The sequence below is a fragment of the Loxodonta africana genome, chromosome 5 (assembly GCF_030014295.1).
Source record: "Loxodonta africana isolate mLoxAfr1 chromosome 5, mLoxAfr1.hap2, whole genome shotgun sequence".
Taxonomy (NCBI): domain Eukaryota; kingdom Metazoa; phylum Chordata; class Mammalia; order Proboscidea; family Elephantidae; genus Loxodonta; species Loxodonta africana.
Window position 1 is genome coordinate 88,783,031 of NC_087346.1, and position 25,619 is coordinate 88,808,649.

The 25,619-nt window shown below is 36.8% G+C and overlaps 1 protein-coding gene across 1 annotated transcript in view; it reads left to right on the forward strand.

The window, feature by feature from the left end:
• TMPRSS11D (transmembrane serine protease 11D) overlaps positions 1-25,619 on the forward strand; it is an 86,908-nt gene that overhangs the window by 23,417 nt on the left and 37,872 nt on the right. Inside the window, exons 2-4 of the mRNA XM_003415938.3 lie at positions 14,195-14,202; positions 18,185-18,306; positions 20,911-21,029. Coding sequence (XP_003415986.2) covers positions 14,195-14,202; positions 18,185-18,306; positions 20,911-21,029 — 249 coding nt within the window. The remainder of the gene's footprint in view (positions 1-14,194; positions 14,203-18,184; positions 18,307-20,910; positions 21,030-25,619) is intronic.

Sequence of the window (25,619 nt, forward strand, 5' to 3'; positions counted from 1 at the left end):
TAGGCTATTTGAAATGAACATTGAAAAGTCTCCATAATCTCATTTGTGGAAGTAAGAACCTACCTGTTGGGCAGGCATCCAGTTCCAGCAAAGACGGCCCTCCTTATAAAAAAAAAAAGCAAGTATATATTAGGTATACCAGAGCTATAACCAAAACATGCCTTTAAATCTTCAATTTGAGATATCAAGTAGTCTTTAGGCATCTTCTATTAATAGTTAATACAAGGTTAACTCTGTTACTGCATCTGAAGGTATATGTTGAGTGAAGAGAAACCTGACAAGCTTTACTGACCTATCTCTTTCACCAGAATTCCTCAAATCACACTCAGCCATCCACACTATTCTCTTAGCCATACCATTCGCTTGAGGAATATGAGACATAGTACACCATTTCCTTCCTTAGGCTAAAATAAAGTAAATGTCAAGTGAAAATCAGAAACAAGTATCTGGAAATGCTTGTGTTATAAGTAAAGGATGCAGAGCTGTAGCAGGGCTCTTATTTGATAAAGGAGCACTTTGAGTTTCTTTACATGTCTTGCATAGTCAAGAAGTTCTTCTCCTAAAAAGGGCCTATGAAGTCAGCCTGACTCGTGACCAGAGATTCTTGTCTTTGGCATAAGTCACATTCATTTATAGTTTTTTCGATATCAGAATTAATTCTCAATTTTAGTCAATGTCTTTCTAGGAACATTTCTTAAATATGTTGAACATAGAAAAAAAAAAGATTTAGAACATAGAGGAAGCAGAATAATGGAGCAACTGTCTGATGAAATAAAGACATAATCTGTGAGTTGGTAGGAAGGAAGAAAAAAAAAATCCCAGCCTTCATGGAGTTTTTAAGCTGTGAGGGGAAGACAGAAAACAAACAAAATTAGTAAACCGTATGGTATATTACAAGGCTCTAAGCACCATGCAAAATAATAAAACAAGGAAAGGGCACAGGGAAGGCTAGGGAACGAGGTACAATTTTAAACAGGGCAGTTAGGAAGGCTTCATTGAGAAGGCAATTGACCAAAGCCTTAAAGAGGATGAGGGAGTGAGCCTTGATACCCGGTTTAAGAGTGTGGTTACGCATTCAGCTGCTGACCAACAGGTCAACAGTTGGAATCCACCAGCTGCTCCTTGGAAGCCCTATTGGGTATTTCTACTCTGTCCTATAGGGTCACTATGAGTCAGAATTGACTCGAGGGCAATGGGTTTGGTTTTTGGTTTCTAGCAAGAAGGAACAACAAGCATAAGTCCCAAGCCAGAGAGTGTCTTTCTATACTTGCAGTGTCCTTGAGGAGTAGCAAGGAATCTGGATAGCTGGAGCAAAATATGAAAGGTGAGAGAAGTAACAGATAAGGTTAGAGATATAAGTAAATATGGAACTACATTAGATATTCCTGAAAATTGAATTCCCCTGGATCACCAAAAACTTAAGAGACAAATTATTACAAAAGAAATGCCAAAGATTACCCCGGATATTTAACAACCATTTCAACATCAGCAGTATTATCCTTAAAGATCTTATAATGTGTTAAAATGTATAAAAACAATGTTGTCCCACACAGGAAAAGCATAAGGCATTCAGCATGAAGCCCTTAGTAGTGGGGTGGTCAATGTCATATCACAGGTGGTAGAACAATGTCATTAATATCACATGCAAGCAAAACTCTGTTGAAGATCATTCAAAAACAGCTGCAGCAGTATATAGACAGGGAACTGCCAGAAATTCAGGCCGGTTTCAGAAGAGAATGTGGAACCAGGGATATCATTGCTGATGTCAGATGGATCCTGGCTGAAGGCAGAGAATACCAGAAGGATGTTTACTTGTGTTTTATTGACTATGCAAAGGCATTCGGCTGTGTGGTTCATAACAAATTATGGATAACACTGCGAAGAATGGGAATTCCAGAACACTTAATTGTACTCATGAGGAACCTTTACATAGATCAAGAGGCAGTTCTTAGGACAGAACAAGGGGATACCAATTGGTATAAAGTCAGGAAAGGTGTCCGTCAGGGTTGTATTCTTTTCCCATACCTATTCAATCTGTATGCTGAGCAAATAATACGAGAAGCTGGACTATATGAAGAAGAACAGGGCATCAGGATTGGAGGAAGACTCATTATTAACAACCTGCGTTATGCAGGTGACACAACCTTGCTTGCTGAAAACAAAGAGGACTTGAAGCACTTACTATTGAAGATCAAAGACCATAGCCTTCAGTATGGATTGCACCTCAACATAAAGAAAAGAAAAATCCTCACAACTGATAGGATCATCATGATATCATCACAACTGATATCATCATCATGATAAACAGAGAAAAGATTGAAGTTATCAAGGATTTCATTTTACTTTGACCCACAATCAACAGCCATGGAACCAGCAGTCAAGAAATCAAAAGACACATTGCATTGGGTAAATCTGCTGCAAATGACCTCTTTAAAGTGTTGAAGAGAAAAGATGTCACCTTGAAAACTAAGGTGTGCCTGACCGAAGCCATGGTATTTTCGATCGCATCATACGCATGTGAAAGCTGGACAATGAGTAAGGAAGGCCAAAGAAGAAACTGACGCCTTTGAATCGTGGTGTTGGTGAACAATATTGACTGTACCATGGGCTGCCAAAAGAACGAACAAATCTGTCTTAGAAGTACAACCAGAATCCTCCTTAGAAGCAAGGATGGCGAGACTGCGTCTTACATACTTTGGACATGTTGTCAGGAGGGATCAGTCCCTGGAAAAGGACATCACGCTTCGCAGAGTACAGGGTCAGCAGAAAAGAGGAAGACCCTCAAGGAGGTGGATTGACACAGTGGCTGCAACAATGAGCTCAAGCATGACAACGATTGTAAGGATGGCTCAGTACCAGGCAGTGTTTCGTTCTGTTGAGCGTGGGGTCACTATGAGTCAGAACCGACTTGACGGCACCTAACAACAACAACATAGTTTGTACCAAGATATCTTGTTTGATTAGATGCTTGACTTCCTTCCTTTTTTTTTTTTTTTGGCTTCTTGCCACAAAGGAACACACATTTCAAGAAAGCAAATAAGAAGGGCTCAGCCTATAGCTATGAACTAATGGGAAAATTTTATCTAAAATTAAACCCTTGACCTTGGTCTCATTATACCATGTCCTAAGTACCTGAAATAAAAAGCTACTGATTGATTGATGGTTTAATGGAGTAGATGTGGCCCTTCTATCAACTGTTTTAATGACCACATACCCAAGCACCTGGCATGAGTAATTATTTATGTTGATTTCATTCACTGGACTACCAGTACTTCTTTAAAAATGAGCATAACCTAGTAAAAGAAGCATAGACAAAATTTCATATTTCTATTTTTCCTATTTGCAAGCTACAGTAATGCTTCATCTTTCCTGGGTCATGGCTTACTGTGCTTTTAGTATCATATGTCAAAGGATTTCACTTAGGACAGTGGTGTGACTACATGTTTAAAATATTAATTGACAGCTGCCTAAATTATTACAATATAAATAAAATCTCTTATTGTCAGAATTTCCAAAGTGCTTCTACTCATTATTGGGTACTTAAACCTATGATGAAAACAAACAAATTTATCTTGGAAGAAGTACAACCAGAATGGTCCTTAGAAGCAAGGATGGCAAGGCTACATCTCATATACTTTGGACATGTTATCAGGAGGGATCAGTCCCTGGAGAAGGACATCATGCTTGGTAAAGTAGAGGGTCAGCAAAAAGGAGGAAGTCCTTCAATGAGATGGATTGACAAAGTGGCTGCAACAATGGGCTCAAGCATAACAATAATTGTGAAGATGGTGCAGGACCAGGAAGTATTTTGTTCTGTTGTGCATAGGTTCACTATGAACCAGAACCGACTCGGCAGCACCTAATAACAACACAGCAAGGCTATGATAAAGAGTTCCTGGGTGGCTCAAACGGTTAAGCGCTTGACTGTTAAGTGAAAGTCTGGCAATTCAAACTCACCCAGCGGTGCCTCAGGAAACAGGCTAAGAGAACTGCTTCTAGGAGGACGCAACCTTGAAAACCCTACTACAGAGCACAATTCTACTCTGCACACATGGGGTCACTATCACAATTGGATAGCAGGCAACTAACAACAGCAACAAGGCTATAATAATGGGATATTTTTTAATGAAATCAAATTCATGTATATCTACCTAGAGATTTACATTGTAAGTCTATAATTTTAATTCTAATGCAGTGAAATGAGTTGGTTTCACGTACTTTCAGAATTTCAAATTCTACCTCAGGTAATGACTTCAAAAAAGATATCTCTAATCTCAGCCACTTTTGGTCAGCCCAGACTCACCTTTTCAGATAACTGCTGGGCATTATCACACAGAAACATTACTAGTCACTAGAATTAACGTTATTAAAACATATCCCTCAAAAAAAATAAATAAATAAAAACCTCAAATTATTTATTCATATAACTAACGTAACTAGTCCCGCAGTTACTCAGGCTCAATCCTCAAAATGTTATCTTAGACTGCAATTCTTGCCCCTGACACTAAATTCTCTATCAGAAAAGGTAATAATTTCCTATTTACTATCTTTCCCTCAACCTCATGCCTTTCCATTCCCAGTCCTCATTATGGCTCTAGGCCATCCTATTCCATGAATTGGCTAAAGAGTTAGCCTCTCAAGGAGACCTACTGGCTTCTAACTCCCTCTCATTATAGCCCAATTGAGCCACCAGATTAATCTTTCTAAAATATCACTGTATTCAGTCACTCTCCATTTTAGAAATTTCAATCCATTTTAGAAACTTTAATAATATTCTAAAGCCAGCAAGAACAATAACAACAAAATGTCTAAACATATAGCAGTTAAAGCCTTCCAAAACGTTGAGAAACCTTGTTTTCCAGATTATTTTCCATGTCTGCCTACAAGGGCCATACTGGGCCAATCATTGTTGCAGAGCCCACTTTGCACTTTTCACCTCTTTTGTTCCTGTTTCTGCATTTATTTAGAAAGCCTACCTTCTCCTCAAAACATAGCTCACATTCCACACATCCCAGGAAGTTTTGTAACAGTCCCTCCTCTCTTAAACCTTATTTGTTTGACCTCCCAGTTTCTATAGCATTTGGGGTGCTTTTATCCCTTGGAAATATTTAAGAACCTTAAATATTTACTTATTTTGGGATGTCTAGCAAAATAACAGGCATATAAAACTTAAAAAATATTTCTGAGTAAAGGAATTAATGACCACAGAAGAAAAGTAGAAAGCTAGTATTGAACCTTTGCTACTCCAAAAAGTGTTCCAGTGGAGGAGGATGCAGTTATGTTCCATTCCTTGGTATATGGTATCCACGTGATAATACCCAAGAGTTGGTTGGAAGAAATTTGAGTTTATGAAAATATTACAGCTATAGGGTGTAAATTTAGAGGCCATTCACACTGAAGTGCTAAATGAAGCTCTGAAAAAGAATGTATATAAAGTGAGATTAAAATGTTAGAGATACAGTGGAAAAGGTAAATATTGAATATTTTAAAATAAAGGCAGTTTTTCTCTTGATAATATAAATTAAAATACAAGCAGATAGGAATAAATAAGATTAAATGAATTAATGAAGAAATTTTTACTCAAATGTTTTGTGCTTATTTAGTACTTTATAGTTTTTATAGAATGCACATTATCTGATTAATTCTCACAAAAATTCTGTGTGGTGGGTGCTGTTATCATGATTATATAGCTGGGGGAACTGAGACTCCAAGGTATTAAAAGATTTATACAAGATCACTCAGCAGTTACTGGTATAACGGTCTTCAGAGCTAGAGCTTTTTCTATTATATTTCAGTTGCCCGCATAATACTGTTTAGAGTTCCAGTGAATTTTAGTTTATAAATCACTGTCATGTACCCTGCCTTTCACAACGCCAGAATTAAACACCATGCTCAGAAGCTTAAAGTCAATGAAAAGAATCTTTATATCTCAGGTCCTTTATTTGGAAATGTGGCTGATACTAGAATGAAGGAAATCTCAAAAAGAAGAAACTATCTTTTTTTGTGTGTGTGACAAAAAAAATAAAATGCCTAATTTGCTACAGAAATATTAAGTGAACATTATTAGCAAAGAATATACTACAAAAATGGAAATATTCTTTAACTATGATGAAGTATAATCTACAATCTTTTCCTTCACTAATAATTGTCTAAAGTATACCCTCAAACACTAGCACCCAGTGAAAATAAGTTTTTTTTAACGAAGTAGTATTTGCTATAAAGTATCTTAAAATATAAAAAATTAATAAACTGGAGAAAGAATGCCTATGGACTTCCTAAAACCCTAACCCATTGCCGTTGATTCTATATCAACTCATAGCAACCCTATAGGACAGAGTAGAACTGCCCTATAGGGTTTCCAAAGAGCAATTGGTGGATTTGAACTGCTGGCTTTTTTGGTTAGCAGCCATAACACTTAATCACTGCACTACCAGGGCTCCTATGACTTCCAGTATAAGAAAATGATTCCTTTAATCTTAAAACCAATTAGACAAAGTATGGAAGGAGCATCGGTAGGGAAGGCATTTATTTATCATTTCCCCAGCAGTAGAGATAGATTGGTACTAGTGTGGCTATACTCTCTGATGAAGTTCACTCTGTGAACTAGATCTTAAGTAGTGTGCTCCAGGGTGTACCCTGGTTCCTAGGAATGGAAAAAGTGAAATAGCCAATGAAGGAATTGAGCACAAATTCAAAGTCTCATTGGCAGCAAGTTCTCATGAACCATAATCAACTCCCCTTTCTCCAACTACTGCCTGTATACATATATACCATATATGCGTACATATTGGAAACCCTGGTGATACAGTGGTTAAGTGCTACGGCTGCTAACCAAAAGGTCAGCAGTTCAGATCCACCAGGCACTCCTTGGAAACTCTATGGGGCAGTTCTACTCTGACCTATAGAGTTGCTATGAGTTAGAATCAACTCAACAACAACAGGTTTTTTTTTTTTTTTCATACATACATGTTAATCTTTTGTCTCATCAATTTACAAACTTTATGAAAAGAATTTTAATCTTAGGTTGGCTTTCGCTATAAGTAGCAGATTTCAGAACTTTGACACATCATTTCAAGATTATTATATACAGCTGTGCAGTTCATGCAGCACACAAAGGTGAATGGCTCATGGGAGGACTGAGAGCTGACATCCTACATCCCACGGCCAAGTTATCTGACCAAGAGTAGAGCCGCATGCAGCCAGAAAATCACCCTTTTATAACTGTCTACCCAGAGGAAATGCCTTGTCCAAATTCTTACAAAAGCATTTTATAGGCTAGCTCTGGTCCCTCGCCACTTGTTCAGCCTGTGTGTCTTCAAAGCAAATAACTTCAAAGTTATTTATATCCTCCAAGAATATAAACTTATTTAAATATTACCCAAGATAAAAATACATTGGAAGGTTAATCATCGACTTAAAAGAAAGTCATATACTGCATTCCAAAGACACACACACAATATTGTGGAATTCAAGGATAGGATTCTTATCTTACACATTAATCCAGAATTTTCAGAATGTAGCATGGGTTTAATAAAATAAATTTTATAAAGTCAAGAAGTCTTAAGACTATGGCTCTGCCATTATCCAGTTATGCAATCCTGAATAACTCTGCATCTCTATTTCCTTTGACAGTTCATCTAAGATAATCAAGACCCCAAAATTAAAAGTGTGGGGCTACAGCAGCGATTTCCTAGAAATCGGGAAAGGGGGTTCTTTTCTCCCACCCCAATTTCAAACAGGGCAGCTACTCCATTTTTATCTGTTTTACTTATTGATCTTCCAAAGGAGATTTTGTTTGAAGAAAGTGTTTCTCAATTTGAAAAATATTAAACCACTGAACTGGATAGTCTCTACTACCTGCCTAGTGGTAGCCTTCTAGAGTTAATGAGATTCACTCTTGGTAAAATAGAGTAAGTCCCTTTACTATGGAACCGTTCTTATATTCTCCATAAATCTAACGTATAACTATAGCTATTCAAATACATGTGTTTGTATATCATGTATTTATGTATGGTCTATAAAAATGTTTTGAACATTTCATTTCTTCACATCAACAATTAAATTGTGAGTACAATAGAAATTAATAGTAGCAATGTGATAATAAACAAAAAATCTCCCTTCTGATGTGGGCATTTGCAGTGTGAGTTTGACAGACCTGGATTCACATGCAAGCTCTGTCACTTACTGAGTAACTTCATCTCTAAGCCTCTGTTTCCTCATCTGTAAACTAAGGTTGTTATCAGGATTAAATGAAATGATGATGTATGCAGAAAAACTCACCACAGTGCTGAATAAGGACTATAATAGAAGAATTCATCAAGAATTATGGGATCAAATGAGGAGAAACTAGGGAAGAAGAAGGGAACAATCTGGAGGAAAATGGCATATGAATTATCTTAAGGGTAAAATGGGAATTAGCCAGGAAGCCGAGGTATGAAGAAGTTTTCCAGGCAAAAAGAAATAACGTACAATAGTGATTGTAACATTTCCTTCCTCTAGAGTTGAACAGGAAGGTAAGGGTGTGGCAGATGAAGCTACAGGGGTGATCATGGTTGGCCTTAAATGTCATGTGGAAGGTTTGGATGCCATTCTGAGAATTTTTACAAGCTATACACAAATTTCAAATGAAATAGGGAAAGGGATGATATAAGACCCTAAGATCTATATTTTTTAAAAATTTGGAAGAATTTCAACAGGTTAATTGGAAAGAAGCAATAAGTCTTTAATTCAATCTAGACTCCTCTTTTTCTCATACCTCATAAATGAATCATCAGCAAATCCTCTAGGCTCTAAATTCATAATATATCCAGACTCTGACCACTTCTTACCACCTCCACAGCTACATCCTTGTCTAAGCCACCATCATGTCTTGCCTAGATTATTGCGGTGACCTTCTAAGTTGTCTCCCACTCCCATCCTAGACTCACTACTTCCCACACAGCACCCAGAGTGATTTCACTGAAGAAATAGATCTGACACGTCACTCCTTTGCTCAAAATCTTCTAAGACCTTGTATCTCATTCAGAATAAAGACCAAAGTCCTTACGTGCAAAGCTCCAAGTGATCTGTCTCCACCCCCAACTCTACACAACTCATCTTTTTGACTTTATCTTCCGCTATTGCTACCCCCATTTGTTCACTCCACTTGCTGGCCCCCTTGCTGGTCCTCAAATTTACCTGTCTTAGGGCCTCTGCACTGCTGTTCCCGCTGCCTAGATACATCTTCCCCTGCTATTTGTGTGACTTGCTCACTCACCTTCTGATCTTTACTCAAATGTCACTTTTTCAGCAAAGACTTTTCTGGCCACTCTATTTAAATTTTCAGCATCCCATACATACTCCCTTTCCCACCTCCCGGTTCTTCCTCTTATTTTACTTATTTTTCATATTCATTTTCTGTCTTCCTCAACAATTAGGGCTGTTATAATTGTCTGTTTCTGTTCACCACTGTATTTCCAGCCTGCAGAGACTGCAGGCACTCACCAAATGTCTCTTGAGTTAATTGATCAGTTAATGGAAGCAGGGAGACCACTTAAGAGGCATTGCAAGTAATACAAGTAAGAAGATGATAGCCAGAATTAAGGAAAAAATAGAGTGAATAGAGAAAAAGATTTAGGCAATAAGATAAGCACTGTTTGGTGACCTACTGAATATGGGAAGTGACCGAGAGACAGCAGCAACAGTTAACTCCTGGTCTCTAACTTGGGCTATCAGGTTGATGGTAGTCACAATCACCAATATTAGAAATAGTGAGTGTGAGTGCAGCCCAAGGAAAAAGACAGCAAGTTCAGTTTTGTATTGTTATATTTAAAGTTGTTGTAAAGCATCAAGAAGATGATCAACGGCTAATTGAAAATAATAGCGTGGAGCTCAAAGAAAGTGGTCTTGGCCGAAGATCTAGCTTAGGAAATATAATATCGAGTGTTTCCTGAAATGATGGCATAGGATGGGATCATCCAGGAAGAATGCACACCAAGACAAAAGGACTGCAGACCATGTTTTTGTTACTATCATACTTATAATCTTATTTAAGCAGACAAAAAATGGTCTAAAAGTACTGTATAAGCATACTGCTCATATCTGAAGTTTTAGTTACCTTGACACAGATTTTCATCATTCTTGCAGATAATTGAAATGCATTGCCACATAGCTCTACTAATCCACAGTCAGTCATATATTGGGTGTAACTATGTGTCCATGTTGTTGTTGCTGTCATTAAGTGCCGTCAAGTAGGTTGCGACTCACAGTAAACCTGTGTATAACAAAACGAAACATTGCTTGATCCTGTGTCATCCTCACAATTTTTGCTATGTTTCAGCCCATTATTGCAGACACTGTGTCAATCCATGTCATTGAGGATCTTTCCCTTTTCCCTGAAACCCTATACTTTACCAAGCATAGTGCCCTTCTCCAGAGACTGGTTCTTCCTGACAACATGTCCAAAGTACATAAGACGAAGCTCACCTTCTAGAAGCATTCTGGCTGTACTTCCTCCAAGACATATTTGTTCATTCTTCTGGAAGTCCATGGAATATTCAATACTCTTTGCCGACACCATAATTCAAAGGCATCAGTTTTTCTTCGGTCTTCCTTATTTATTGCCCAGCTTTTGCATGCATATGCGGCAACTGAAAATACTGTAGGTTGAGTCAGGTGCACCTTAGTCCTCAAAGTGACATTTTTGCTTTTTAACACTTAAAGAGGTCTTTGCATAGACAATAACACACAGGAAAACATCTTTCTGATATTCTCTGCTTTCAGCTAAGATCCATCTGACATCAGCAATGATATCCCTTGTTTCACATCCTCTTCTGAATCTGACTTGAATTTCTGGCAGTTCCCTGTCAATGTACTGCTGCAATTTTGAATTATCTTCAGGAAAATTATTAATTGTTATAATATTAATGATATTGTTCAATTATTTCCACATTCTGTTAGACAACCTTTCTTTGGAATGGACACAAATATGGATATCCTCCAATTGGTTGGCCAGGTATCCATCTTTCAAATTTCTTGGCATAGATGAGTGAGCACTTCCAGCATCACATCTGTTTGTTGAAATATCTCATCTGGTATTCCATCAATTCCTAGAGTCTTGTTTCTTGCCAAAGCTTTCAGGGCACCATGGACTTCTTTCTTCAATACCATCAGTTCTTGATCATATGCATCCCAGGGGTAGATTACCCAGTAAGTCAGGTAAGCACAAGTTAACTTGTGCTTATTTCCTAATATGTAATAAACAATTTCAAATGGGTTTCACCACATCTTTAATGAGAAATTGTTCACTATAGATTAGGAAGTAAATACAAGTAAGTCCGTGCTTACCTTTTTCAATGAGTAATCCCTCCCTGTCAGGAATTACAAATTTGAAAAGAGGCTTTTATTCCTTAGAAAGGTGCTGTGGGGTTATGTAAGTGACAGACTGCAGCCATACTTAGAAGCAGAATCTTTGATGTGGTGAAAAAATGTGAAATTGTTCACTACAGATGATCTGGTAAGCAAGGTAAGCACTATGCTTATCTTGCTTATTGGATAAACTGTCCCTAATGATACCTCCTGAAATGGTTGAACTTCAACCATTTCTTTTTGGTACAGTTACTTTGCGTATCCCTTCCATTTTCTTTTGATGCTACCTGTGTCATTCAATATTTTGCCCAAAGAATACTTCAACATTGCAATTCGAGGTTTGAATTTTTTCTTTAGTTCTTTCAGCTTGAGAAATGCTGAGAATGTTCTTCCCTTTTGGTTTTTTTTAACTCCAGGTCTTTGTCCATTTCATTACAGTACTTTACTTTGTCTTCCCAGCTGCTCTTTGAAATATTATGTTTAGTTCTTTTACTTCATCATTTCTTCCATTTGTTTTAGTTGCTTTATGTTCGACAGTAAGTTTCAGTGTCTCTTCTGACATTCATTTTGCTCTTTACTTTCTTTTCTGTCTTTTTAATGGTATTTTGCTTTTTTCATGTATGATGTCCTGGATGTCATCCCACAAATCCTCTGGTCTTCAGTCATTAGTGTTAAATGCATCAAGTCTATTTTTGAGATGGTCTCTAAATTCAGATGGGATATACTCAAGGTTGTACTTTGGCCTTGTGGACTTGTTTTAATTTTCTTAAGCTTCAACTTGAACTTGCATATGAGCAATTGATGGTCTGTTCCACAGTCAGCGCCTGGCCTTGCTCTGACTGATGATACTGAGTTTCTCCATTGTCTCTTTCTACAGATGTAGTATATTTGATTTCTGTGTATCTCATCTGGCAAGGTCCACATGTATTGTCCTCACTTACGTTGATGAAGAAAAGGTATTTCCAATGAATAGGTCATTGGTCTTCCAAAATTTTATCATGAGATCTCCCACGGTGTTTCTATCACCAAGGCCATATGTCCAACTAATGATCCTTCGTCTTTGTTTCCAACTTTCACATTTCAATCACCACTAATTATCAGTGCATCTTGGTTGCATGTTTGATCAATTTCAGACTGCAGAAGTTGGTAAAAGCCTTCAATTTCTTCATCTTTGGCCTTAGTGTTTGCTGCATAAATTTGAATAATAGCCGTATTAACTGGTCTTTGTTGTAGGTGTATGAATATTATCCTATCACTGACAGCATTGTACTTCTGGATAGGTCTTGAAATGTTCTTTTTGACAATGAGATTCTATTCCTCTTCAATTTGTCATTCCCAGCATAGTAAGACTTTATGATTGTCCAATTCAAAATGGCCAGTACCAGTCCATGTCAGCTCACTAATGCCTAGGATATCGATCTTGAAGCATTGCATTTCACTTTTGACACTTCCAATTTTCCTAGATTCATACTGGGTACATTCCACATTCCATTGCTACTGGATGTTTGCAGCTGTTTCTTCTCATATGGAGTCATGCCACATTAGCAAACAAAGGTATCAGAAGTTTGACTCTATTCACATCATTAAGGTTGACTCTATTTTGAGAAGGCAGATTTTCCCCAGTCATATATTGAGTGCCTCCCGACCTCAGGGGCTCATCTTTCAACCATGTTCTGCCACTATTCATAAAGTTTTCACTGGCCAATTTTTTCAGAAGCAGAATGTCAGGTCCTTCTTCCCAGTCTGTCTTGGTCTGGAAGCTCCACCAAAACCTGTCTACCATGGGTGTTCCCGCCAGTATTTGCAATACCAGTGGCATAGCTTACAGCATCACAGAAACATGCTAGCCACCACAAAATGACAAACTGACAGATGAGTGGTGGATGTCCAAAGTACATTAGATAAAGTCTCACCATCCTTGCTTCTAAGGAGCATTCTGGCTGTACTTCTACCAAGACAGATTTCTTCATTCTTTGGGTAGCCCATGGTATATTCAATATTCTTTGCCAACACCATAATTCAACTGCATCAATTCTTTGGTCTTCTTTTTTTTTTTTTTCCAACTTTTGCATACATATGAGCCTACTGAAAATACCATGGCTTGGGTTAGGCACGCCTTTGTCATCAAAGTGACAGCTTTGCTTTTTAAGATTTAAAAGAGGTTTTCAGCAGCAATATGTTTCAATGGCAGAGATTAATTAGTATTCCTACATAAATGTGACATATTAATGTAAGGTGTACTTTCAAATTAAAAATAAATCAACAATTATTTTATTGCACACTTACTCTATATAAAGACAAAGTTGTTGACATTTAATAAGCATACTGGTTCCTTTTGTTTCTCCAAGTGAGGTCAGGAGAGACAGGAGTCCCCAAGTTGTCCTGTTTCCTGTAGTGTTAGGCAAAGTATTCAGGGAAGAAGTATGTATGAGAGGAAGTGCATATGGTTTAAGACAAACCTGGTTTCAGTTTCCAGCTCCACTGCTTCTTGAGTAATCAGGAATTATTTACTCTTTAAACTTCAGTTTCCCTATATTCAAAATGGGAATCATAATGGTTACTATATGAGGATATTGTGAGGACTGGCAACAATATATGTACAACGCCTGACACATAGGTTCACACACTAAAAGTATAGAAAGATAAGTTTTCCAACATTTGTGTAATTTTTCCAAGTCAGAGAAAGAGAGGCGGAGGGGAGCTGGTTAAATGTGTGAGAATGGAATATTTGTTTTGCAAGCACTAAAAATATCACTGATTAGGATCCTGACTTATTTTCTTGTACATATTTCCACTTCATCGTTAGTCAAATTTCAGACACTATTTGCGAACATATTTTTTCTAATAGTTTGCAAGGTAAATATTGTGGATAATTTAGTTTGCGTTGCCATAAACTTTATAATCAGCAACACACAGAAGTTCAACTACAAGTTGCACTATGAACAAGACAGCAGATATTTCTGTGGCTGTTTCTACAGGGTGGAACAATCCATTTTTATGCAATTAATTGTGGCTTGTGAGATTAAGGTAATTTGGCCACCATGCCCTTTGTTTGCTGAGTCATATAGCTCATGATGCTTTTCAGGCGTTGAGTTCAAGATGTTTTCCATGAACTGAAAGCAAAGTTAGCTCTAAAGTTTTTCCCATGAGAAGCTCAACCAAGCTTACTCTAGACTTTGGGCTTTGGTTTAGGAAATTTTGGCCCCCAATTTAATCCATGTTTTTCAGTACTTCTCACTCTGTATCATAAATCTTAACACATCAGTTCATTTCTGGAAATACAATTAACCCTTGGTTGCTGAGGGGAGGATTAATCAGTTTGAGACTTATGTAGGCTTTGGGGTTTACCTTTGTCTCCATCTGTACCATTTTTTGAGGGGGCTCTTCCACTGTTCAGCAGCAACCACTAACATTTACAGAACTCACAAATTCCAAACACTGTACATTTGTGAGTGCATGTAATTGGTACAACAACCCCATGAGATAGGCACCATTATCTCCATTTAACAAATGAGGAAACTGAGGCCAAAAAGTTAGCAAATGTCAAAGCGCCAATTTTCTACCAACTCAAAAATTATGATAGCAGTGGTTCTCTAGAATATTGTCAGTGAGTCCATTTTCACTAATAAAACAAAGCAAACAAATAAGGGCAACACAGTAAAGACATCATAAAAAGAAATAAGCTAAGCTTTATTATTCATCTTTGTTTTTTATTCTGAAATAATGTCTTTCCTACTTTTATGAATGTCAATATTCTTTCTTTTATTAAATTACAGTGCTTGTGCAGGGTTAATTTTTATAATGTATAAGGTGTTTGTCCAACAAAACCAAAAGTTGGCACATCTATAGCAGCCTCAATTAATCTTCTGAAATTGTACTGGTCCCAGAGCCATAGCATACAACTGTGCTGGCGGTACACTACACAGGCAGGTGCCCTTTTGTAGGTATGTAAGTTGGGTAAACCCAACAACACTGGACAAACCTGCTGTGAAACCAAAACATCTGAGAACCACTGACCCCCAGAACAGCCCCTTCACAATAATACTAAAATGCCGGCAAAATAGAAAAATGAAAATCAGGCTATTGTCTGGCTAAATATAACTGCTTTTCAGCTCTGTTAAGGCTTTTAAGTGTGAAACATTTAAAGTTCAGGAGTTCATTCATACAACAAATATTTATAAATATTATAAAGACTTTTGAAACACCTACATGTGCCAGGCATCTATGAAGTTTCAGAAACATAGGCATAATCACCTGCTTTACCCTCAAGGGGCTCACAGCCTAGCGAATAACCTATTTAACTAGAACTGTATACTTTATATCCATTTAACCTGCAAAAGAGCCTTGTGAGGCAGGTATTATTATTCCCATTTTTCAGATGAAGAAAGTTTTGAGATAAATTGCAATATGATCTCTAAGCACACAATGGGTAGAACAGAAATTCACCCCCGGTTCTTCTGGGGACCACCCAATGCAAGTGTGTGTGGTTGGAAGAGGGGGGCAGTGAATGAGGGAGTTTCTGGGCAGTATGCCTGATGTATATCAGATACTGTGTGAGTATAAATCCATTGCCTTACGTGGCAGTGGATTGATTCAGGGGAAAAAAATGATAAACCACATAAATCCTCTGTCCTTGGTACAGTTCTAATTCATGTTAGGTGTTTGCTACTCCCCTGGATTCCAGCTCTCTCTGTCTCTGCCCATATCCCTAATTTTTTATTGTAAAAATATAGATAACACAACATTTGCTATTTTGATATTTTTCACATGTAAAATTCAGTGAGATCAATTACATCAGTCATGCCCTGTAACCATCATCAATACCCATTGCTAAATTTTCCATGCCATAAAGAAAACCTCAAACTCAGTGCTATCTAAAATATGACTCCTCCCTTGTCCCCTCCCCTTGCAACCAGTATTAAACTCTAAAAAAAAAATCTCTATACATCTGCCTTTTCTAGTTATTTCACATTCATGAGATCATACAATATTTTTTGTTTTTGTGATTGACTTACTTCACTCAGCATAATGTTTTCAAGTTTTAAAATCATTGTTTTTTGGCCTAGACAACTAAATGTACTTTCATGTTGTAGCATGTATCAGGGCTTTAATTCTCTGTATAGCAGAGTAGTATTCCATTTTATTATATACCACATTTTATTTATCCATTCATCTATTGATAGACATTTGGGTTGTTTCTACTTTTTGGGTGTTATGAATAGTGCTGCAATGAACATTGGTGTACCTGTTTCTGTTTGTGTCACTGTTTCAAGCCTCATGAGGATATACCTAAGAATGGAATTGCTGGGTCCCATAGTAGTTCTATGGAAACCCTGGTGGCATAGTGGTTAAGTGCTACAGCTGCTAACCAAGAGATCGGCAGTTCAAATCTGCCGGGTGCTCCTTGGAAGCTCTATGGGGCAGTTCTACTCTGTCCTATAGGGTCGCTATGAGTCGGAATCAACTTGACGGCGGTGGGTTTGGTTGGTTTCTAATAGTAGTTCTAAGGAGCCCTGGTTGAGCAGTGGTTAAAGCAATTGACTGCTAACTGAAAGGTCAGCAGTCTGAAACCACAAGCCTCTCCATGGGAGAAAGATGTGGCAGTCTGCTTCTATAGAGATTTACAGTCTTGGAAACTGTATGGAGTCACTATGAGTCAAAATCTACTCAAGGCAGTGGTTTTGGTTTGGGTTTGGGATGGTAGCTCTATTTTTAACTTTTTGAAGAACTGCCAAACTGTCTTCCACAGCGGCTGTACCATTTTTGCATTCTTACCAGCTATGGCACATCTCTATTTTTAATAATATGGAGAATATTACAGTGAGGAATGCTACTGTTCTGACCCTCCCATCCCCACTCTAGCTTCTTTTCTTTGTCAGCCCCAAAATTGTCTCTCTTCTGTACATCCCCAGGGATGGTGCCCAGGTGAAGGAGGTTACTATAGTAGTGTAGTCTATAGAGTCCTAGAAGAAGATGCAGTAAAATAGATATCAATTAGTTATTCTTGAGACTTTCATCAATTAGCCAAAGAAGAGTGTCATGGATTGAATTGTGTCCCCGAAAACTGTGTGTCAGCTTGCTTAGGCCATGATTTCCATATTGTGTGGTTGTCCTCTATTTGGGATTTTCCTATCTGTTATAAATCATAATCTCTGCCTGTGGTTAAAGAGGATTAGGGTGGAATATAACACTCTTGCTCAGGTCACATCCTTGATCCAATGTAAAGGGAGTTTCTCTGGGGTGTGGCCTGAACCACATTCTATTTTACAAGAGATAAAAGGAAAGGGAAGCGAGCAGAGACCTCATACCACCAAGAAAGCAGTGCTGGGAGCAGAGCGTGTCTTTTGAACTTGGGGTTCCTGCACAGAGAAGCTCCTAGTCTGGGGGAAGATTGATAACAAGGACCTTCCTCCAGAGCTGACAGAGAAAGCCTTCCGCTGGAGCTGACACCCTGAATTTGGACTTCTAGCCTACTAGTCTGTGAGAAAATAAATTTATCTTCGTTAAAGCCATCCACATGTGGTATTTCTGTTAGAGCAGCACTAGATGACTAATACAAAGGGAAAATAACTATAAATCATAAGTCACATTGCCTTATTCATCTATTAAACTACCCAAATGTCAACATTTTTGAGGTGAAAATTTTTTAAAGAAAATCCATTAAAGAGAATCTTGTTCAGTTCAGACTCACTTCCAGGACTATATTCCAATGAAGAATCACTTGACTTCCTGTAAATTGAGTCAGATGCAATCTAAGAGGTTTAGGAAGGCAGAAGATGATCATGAGCACTACATGATGGCTTCTATGGGTAAAATGGGTGAACTTTTGATCTTTAAGGCCAGGACGGGTGCCATCAACTTCAAGATTCCTGAATCCGTGTGTGGTCGCTCTCGTTGTCGTTGCAGTGGTGATGATCCTGGCAGTGACTATAGCTCTACTTATCTACTTTTTAGGTTTTGGTAAGTACCAGAAAATTATTGGTCTTTGGACTAGACAACTAAATATACTTTCAGATGAAAAGCTTGGCATTCTCTCTTTTTGCCACTTTTGGTTTTTAATATAACATGATTACATGTCTTATAATTCTTCACTAAATATACGTTTACATTTGTATTTTCCTATAATCAGTATTTTTTTCTCTTCTCTTCTTTAGCCTTTATAGTTTAACAAACATTATTACTCAGGCAATGATTATGCTAGCCAAAGGAAACAAAACCTCTTGATACTTTTCTGTTGTTTGAATTTGCCCATTATGTTTTTCATTAATACCATGATTTCCTTCTCCATTTAATAACCTGATAAAATCATAACAGTGAAATATTAAAAAGAACCTTAAGTTTCAACACCTAAAACTTAGACATATCTAAGGATCTTTTAATTCATGTCTTGTCTCCTGAAAACACAGTCTTATAAGTAGAATAGGTATAATAGTGAGGAGATGACTTTGCAGTTAAGTAAAGGGAGTAAAAATAAACTTCTTTTAAAATTCTGTTCTTATATTATTTGTTTAACTTTTTATTATTATATCACTAAAATATTAGAGAGTGTAGACAAGAAAAAATGATATAAAGAATATGCATACTCTGCTCATTCATAGTCTTCCTAAATATCTTGGTGAATATTCTTTCAAATGCTTTAATGTGGATATACAAAATGTGTCACATTTTACTACATAATATCATGCCTTTTAAAATCTGCTTCTTTCCTTTAAAACATACTGTGAGATTATTTTTATTTCAGATATATTTTAGTTAAGTCATTTAAATTTGTGTGTGTGTGTGTGTGTGAAGGAAGAGAGGGAAAGAGGGAGAGGAAGAGGGAGAGGGAGAGAGAGAGATTGAGAGACAAAGAAAACAATTTATTTTCTCTCCTAACGTTCTATTATTGTATGTAACTTTAGGCTCTTTCCAAATTTTCTTTATTATAAACATTGAATAAAAATTTTTTATAAACATTGAACAAAAAAATATTTTTATAAACATTGAATAAAAAAATTTTTATAAACATTGAATAAAAAATATTTTTATAAACATTGAATAAAAATTTTTTATGAACATTGAATAAAAAATATTTTTATAAACATTGAATAAAAAAATATTTTTTTATTCAATGTTTATAATAAAGAAAAGTTGGAAAGAGCCTAAAGTTACATACAATAATAGAACATTAGGAGAGAAAATAAATTGTTTTCTTTGTCTCTCAATCTCTCTCTCTCCCTCTTCCTCGAAGTGTGAGTAAAATTGACCATAAAGGAATTTGAATTTTAGAAAATATTGTAAAAAATACTTTTAGACAGGCAAAAATACTTAACCATGCAAAGGTTGAAACATTCCAAATGGTGCAATAATATTACCAATATTAGAAAAGGCAGTAACTGTCAATAATCATTTCAACCAATTATTATTAAAAAGCTGTGACTAAGTTGTGTTTTGACTACAGTCTGTTTTTACAAAATTACCTGGAGTCAACTATCTGTAAGGTAAATTCCAGAAGGTAGGAAAAGAGACATCAAGTTTCAGATGAAATCAAATGAATTATCACTGTTAATGACACTGTATTCTTACACTTAAACCTAAGAGTAGGAACCTTGGTAAGTGTTCTGTAAACTGTATCCCAGTGACCACTGGTCCAAGAAAGACTTGCCCATCTTCTGCTATGAAGGGCCACCTTTCTCCCAGGATCCCCAGCTTTTTCTCTTGATCTAGGTATTTCTCTGCACAAGTACTGTTTACAAATGATGGAAAGCAAACACAGATTTTCCCTGAGACAGATTTCATGTAGTTATGTCTGTGTTCACAATGTTTCTGGGTTGTGGGCAGATATGTTTTAGGGATCTTATCTCCATCACACAGCTAGCTGACCATGCCCTTTGGAAGACCTGCTTTGATGGAAAAAATTCATATCCACAATCAGATTAGACATCCTGTCAGAAGACTTATTTTCTAGCTTAGTCCAGGAAACAGTAATGACAAATCACTAATGCCTCTGTAAAGACTATTATTTGAAGTATTTTTTAAAAACTATTTATAATTACTTTGGGTCTTTCGTTAATGATAAAGTAATAATAGAATATAATATATTCATTAATGTTTTTTGGATGAATAAATATGCCACCACAAATCTCCCTAAAATATAGTGAAATAAAAATTATACTATTCCTAAATAATTTCATTTTCTCAAATAATGATGCTATTCTGATTTTAATACATCTTTAACTCCAGCTTTTTTAAAAATTGAAAGAAAAATAGTGATTTTATAATTACATTTATATTAAATATAGCATTTTCTTTCTTTTAAGGAAAGCAAATTTATTAAATTATGTAATATTGCCTCCATGATCCCAAATAGCAACTCATAGTGACCCTATAAGACAGGGTAGAGCTGCCCCATAGGGTTTCCAAGGAGTAGCCAGTGGATTTGAACTATAGACCCTTCGATTAGCAGCCAAGGTCTGAACCACTGTGCCACCAGGGCTCCTTTTTTTTTTTTAAATCCCAAATAATATAAATATTAAACTAGTTTGTAATGTGAGGCTGATTCTACCTCTTTTTTTTTCTTTACAGATCAAAAATCTTACTTTTACCATAGCAGCTTTCAAATCTTAAGTGTTGAATATAATGATCAGTTAAATTCACCAGGTACACAGGAATACAGGACTTTGAGTGAAAGAATTGAATCTATGGTAAGTTAATTTTGTCATTGCTCTTTATTCCATTATAAAATGAATACATTGAACCTAGTATTTTCCATACATTTTCAATTGCTACATGCTTTGCATGTTTTTCTCCTTTAGTGATGAAAGGGAGCTCTGGTGGCAAAGTGGTTAAGAGCTCAGACTGTTAACCAAAAGGTGAGCAGTTCAAATTCACCAGCTGCTCTTTGGGAACCCTATGGGGCAGTTCTACTTTGTCCTATAGGGTTTCTATGAGTCGGAATCAACTTGACGGCACCTAACAACAACAAGTGATGAAAGATGTATTTCTCTGTGCTTTTCCAAAGTTAATTTATTAGCCTATCAGCTCTAATTCACATTTTCTTAAGTTATGAGTGAAAAGGTTTTAGAAGGGCCATGAATAAATACGCAGTTTATTTGATTATGATTTTAAACACTTGCAGGCTATTGCCTGAGCAAGGTAATCATTTTTTATTGCTACCACCCTTGAGATTGCCTTTTCAAAGCCTTTTCATTTGGCCTTCTTTCCTCTTTCCTTATCTAATCAAATACACAAAATAGTAGGTATTAAAAGATATGTTTGCCATGTTAATAATGACATAGTTTGGCCAACACCATACTTTGGCTCAATGATAGACACAGAAGTTCGAATGGAAATACAGTAAAACCTGTGAAAGATGGAAACCTGTCAAAGAAGGAAAACTCACATATTTTTCACTAATAGAGAGCAATACAGAAGTGGTAAGACCGCACCCTGTCAAAGGCAGAAAACTTGCGAGACCCTGAAAAACAAGGCAGTCCCGTCAAGTTCTGGATCTCGCAAGTTTCACTGTATGCAAAGCAAGCTTGGGCTCTCATTTGAAGAGGCCCACTGACTATCTGCCAGGAAACCTCACATGTGGACCCTTAGCATTCATATATCACCACAGAGCAGTGTCCAGCCTTCAACCCCGCAGGGCTAGAGTTGACCAGTCTCAGGATTGCTCACTCCCCCTAACCTATTTAAAGACAGTCCTAAGAATATCAATTATTTCAATAGTTCTCATACTTTAGCATGGAGCAGAATCACCTGGTAGGCTTGTTAAAACAAAGATTGCTGGAATCCACCACCAGCTCCCAGGTAGATAATGCTGATGCTATTGATTCAGGGGCCACGCTTTGAGAACTATCACTGTTGAGGGATTGAATCATCAGCTTGCCTAACCCTTCCCCTAGTGGCAAGCTTCACTGGAAGCCAAGTTATTAGAAGACTTACCAGCATGGAATTAGAGCAAGAGAAGTTAGGTATATGATTTAAATATTCAATGATATCAGAATAAATAGCTGAATTAGAATGATTTGGGAGGAAAAGCTAGGATAGGAGGCAGAGGTAGGGTTAACACTGGGAAGCAAAAGCTTATAGTGCTAGAAATGGCAGTTCTTGTTCCCTCAATAAATATTTATTAAGCACTAACTCCGCCAAACATTGTGGACAAACAAAAATAGAGTAGATATAGATCCTGCCCTCATAGACCTACTCTACCATGGAAGCTTAAACAAGTTTAAAAATACTTGTGATACACGATACATAGTGGGGAGATGGCATGAGAGTACCAAAGGTATGAGAGTGTGTGGTTAGACGATGCAGAGGGAGTATAGATTATATCCAATCTTGGAGATCATCAGTGAAGACTTATTTTAAAAGGTGATTTCAGGTTGGCTGTAAGGATGAGTAGGACACACAGTGTCCAAAGCCTGAGACAAGACACAGATGTAGGAATGTGCTTGGTTAACAAGTTTGGGCTTTATTTTGCGGTTAAGAAGTCCTGAACACGTACACAACATGATGTAACCAGGCTCTAACAGATTCATGTTCAGAAGTATTTAGACTAGAAAGAGAAGAGCCCACACACCATAAGGCTAGTTAGAAGCTCATTACCAAACTAAAAACAAACCCATCCCTCTCAAGTCAGTTTCTACTCAATGGCAACTCAATGTGTTACAGACTAGAACTGCTCCATAGTTTCCTTGGCTATTATTTTTATGAAAGCAGATTGCCACACCTTTCTTCCACAGTGCCACTGGATGGGTTCAAACCACCAACCTTTAGGTTAGTAGCTAAGTACAAACTGCTTGTGCCACCCAGGAACCATAGAAACTCACTGCAGTGGTACAGAAAAAAAAACAAGAAAGAGTCTTAATTAGGGAATATTCCAGAAAATGTGGAAATTCAGATAAAACTTCCATTAAAGACTTACCAAGAAATTTCTCCTTGCCCTACTTACTACATTCAGCGCCCAACCTGTTTTTAGAAGTGCACAGGAATATTTGTTATATGATTTTTACTGTGAGATCTCACTGGTTGGAATGCAAACCAATGGACATTCCTAAATTTCTTGAAGAAGCTGCTAGAGATACACATGATCAGGAGGCCAGTCTGAGCACACAGTTATTCATAATGTAGTCCTTGCACCCACACCAAGACATCTGGTAATGTTTCAGGTGTGCACCCAGCTTAATAAAAGAAAGCAAACCAAAAGGTTAGGTATTGAGAGGAACCCCACCTTCATTCTTAAGAATTAATACCCAGCTTCATATGTTGTTATTGGTTATATGCTGTTATTGCAAAATGCAGGAGGTGTGCTCAGCCCTAATGAATTCAGTTCCTGTCAGAATAGATCAGATATGTTAGGTCAGTTCATCTCTAATGAAGCATATGTAAAATTGCAAAATGCTAATTTGGAGAGGAATTGCAATAAAGCATAAAAATATTCAGCCATGTGAAAAGACGTGATCTAAATAAATTTATTTTGAACAGTACTACCAGCACTTTCGGAAGGTACGTAATAAATCTTTAGAAAATTATCCCAAATGACAAAAAAGTTATGTATTCTAGCTCATTATTCTTAAATTATTCTCAAAAATATTCTGTAAAGTCAGTTATAAAGTATGTATAGACCTTTTTAAAAAATCAAAGTAGCTTTAGTATTATCTATTATAAAAATAATGCACAAACATGTAGAAAATTCAGGAATTCAAGAAAACGTAGAGAAGAAAAAAGACATACAAAATCTCAACATTCAGATATACCCACTATTAACATTTTGAGGAACTTCCTTTAAATACTCCCTATGCAAACTACAAACATCATACATGCACAACACACACAAACACATACATACACACAGAATTTTCTATCAGTGGAATTAAACTATACGTTATTATTTGCTTTTTTCTCAAAAATATGTCATGCAAATATTAAAATATTAATAAATTTAGAAATACATCATTTTAAATAACTGAACAATGTTACAGTAAACAGGTGTACAACATTTTATTTAACCAGTCATCTATCAGCAGAAGTTGTTTCCAGATTTTTATTATTATATTCAAAATTCGGATGACTGGAGGAGAGTAATTGGGAGTGTGTAGCAAGGTGTATGTGGGTTTTTGAGTGAGAGACTGACTTGATTTGTAAACTTTCACTTAAAGCACAATAAAAATTATAAAAAAAAAATTCTGATGACTACCCTTGTTCATGCATCTTTGCACGCTTGGGTGATTATCTTCTTGGGATTCATTCCCAGAAGTACAATTACAAGGTCTACACATTTTTTCATTTCTCTCTAGGAAGTTTTTAGAGTCCCTGGATGGTACAAACCATTAACATGCTTGGCTGTTAACTGAAAGGTTAGAGGTTCAAATCCACCCAGAGGCACCTTGGAAGGAAAAGTCTAGTAGTCTACTTCTGAAAACTCAGCCACTAAAAACTCTATGGGTGGTGAACTAATTCAGAAAAGGATAGCGATAATGGTTGCACAACATGAAGAATGTAATCATCACTGAATTATACATGTCAAAATTGTTGAATTGGCAAACAATAGAAAAAAAAAAAAAGACCATGGAGCACAGTTCTACTCTGCCACACATGAGGTTGCCCTGAGTCAAAACTGACTCAATGACAACTGGTTTAGAGAGTTTTTGTTTTGTTTTTTTTATCTTTTCTTAATTGTTAGTTTTTTTTTTTTAATTTTAGAATGATTTTATCTTTACAGAAAAGTTGCAAAGATACCACAGAAAGTTTTTCCTACTATTAACATCTTACATTGCCATGATACATTTGGTATAATTAAAGAGCCAATACTGATAATTTTTGCATTCAGGATACCACATTAACTTAGTAGTCGTGTCTCCTTAGACTCCTCTAGGCTCCGACAGTTTACCAGATTTTCCTTGTTTTTTATAACCTTGACAGTTTTGAGGCATATAGGCCAATTATTTTGTAAAACCTTCACATATATTTATCTGATGTTTTCTCATGGTTAGACTGCGGTTATGGGTTTTGGGAAGGAAGACAACAGAGGACAAGTGCCATTTTCATCACATAATATCAAGGGTACATACTATCAACACGACTTAGTGCTGTTGATGTTGACCTTGATCACCTGGCTGAGGTCACGTTTATCAAGTATTAGGCTTTTGTTACCTCAAATCGTGGGTTCGAGCCGCCTGCCGCAAAGCCAATTCTGACACAGGAGGAGGTAAGCAGTAAGAGGGCTTTATTGAATACCAGTATTCAAGAGACAGAGGGGGTTAAATTTCTCCCAAATTCTGTCTACC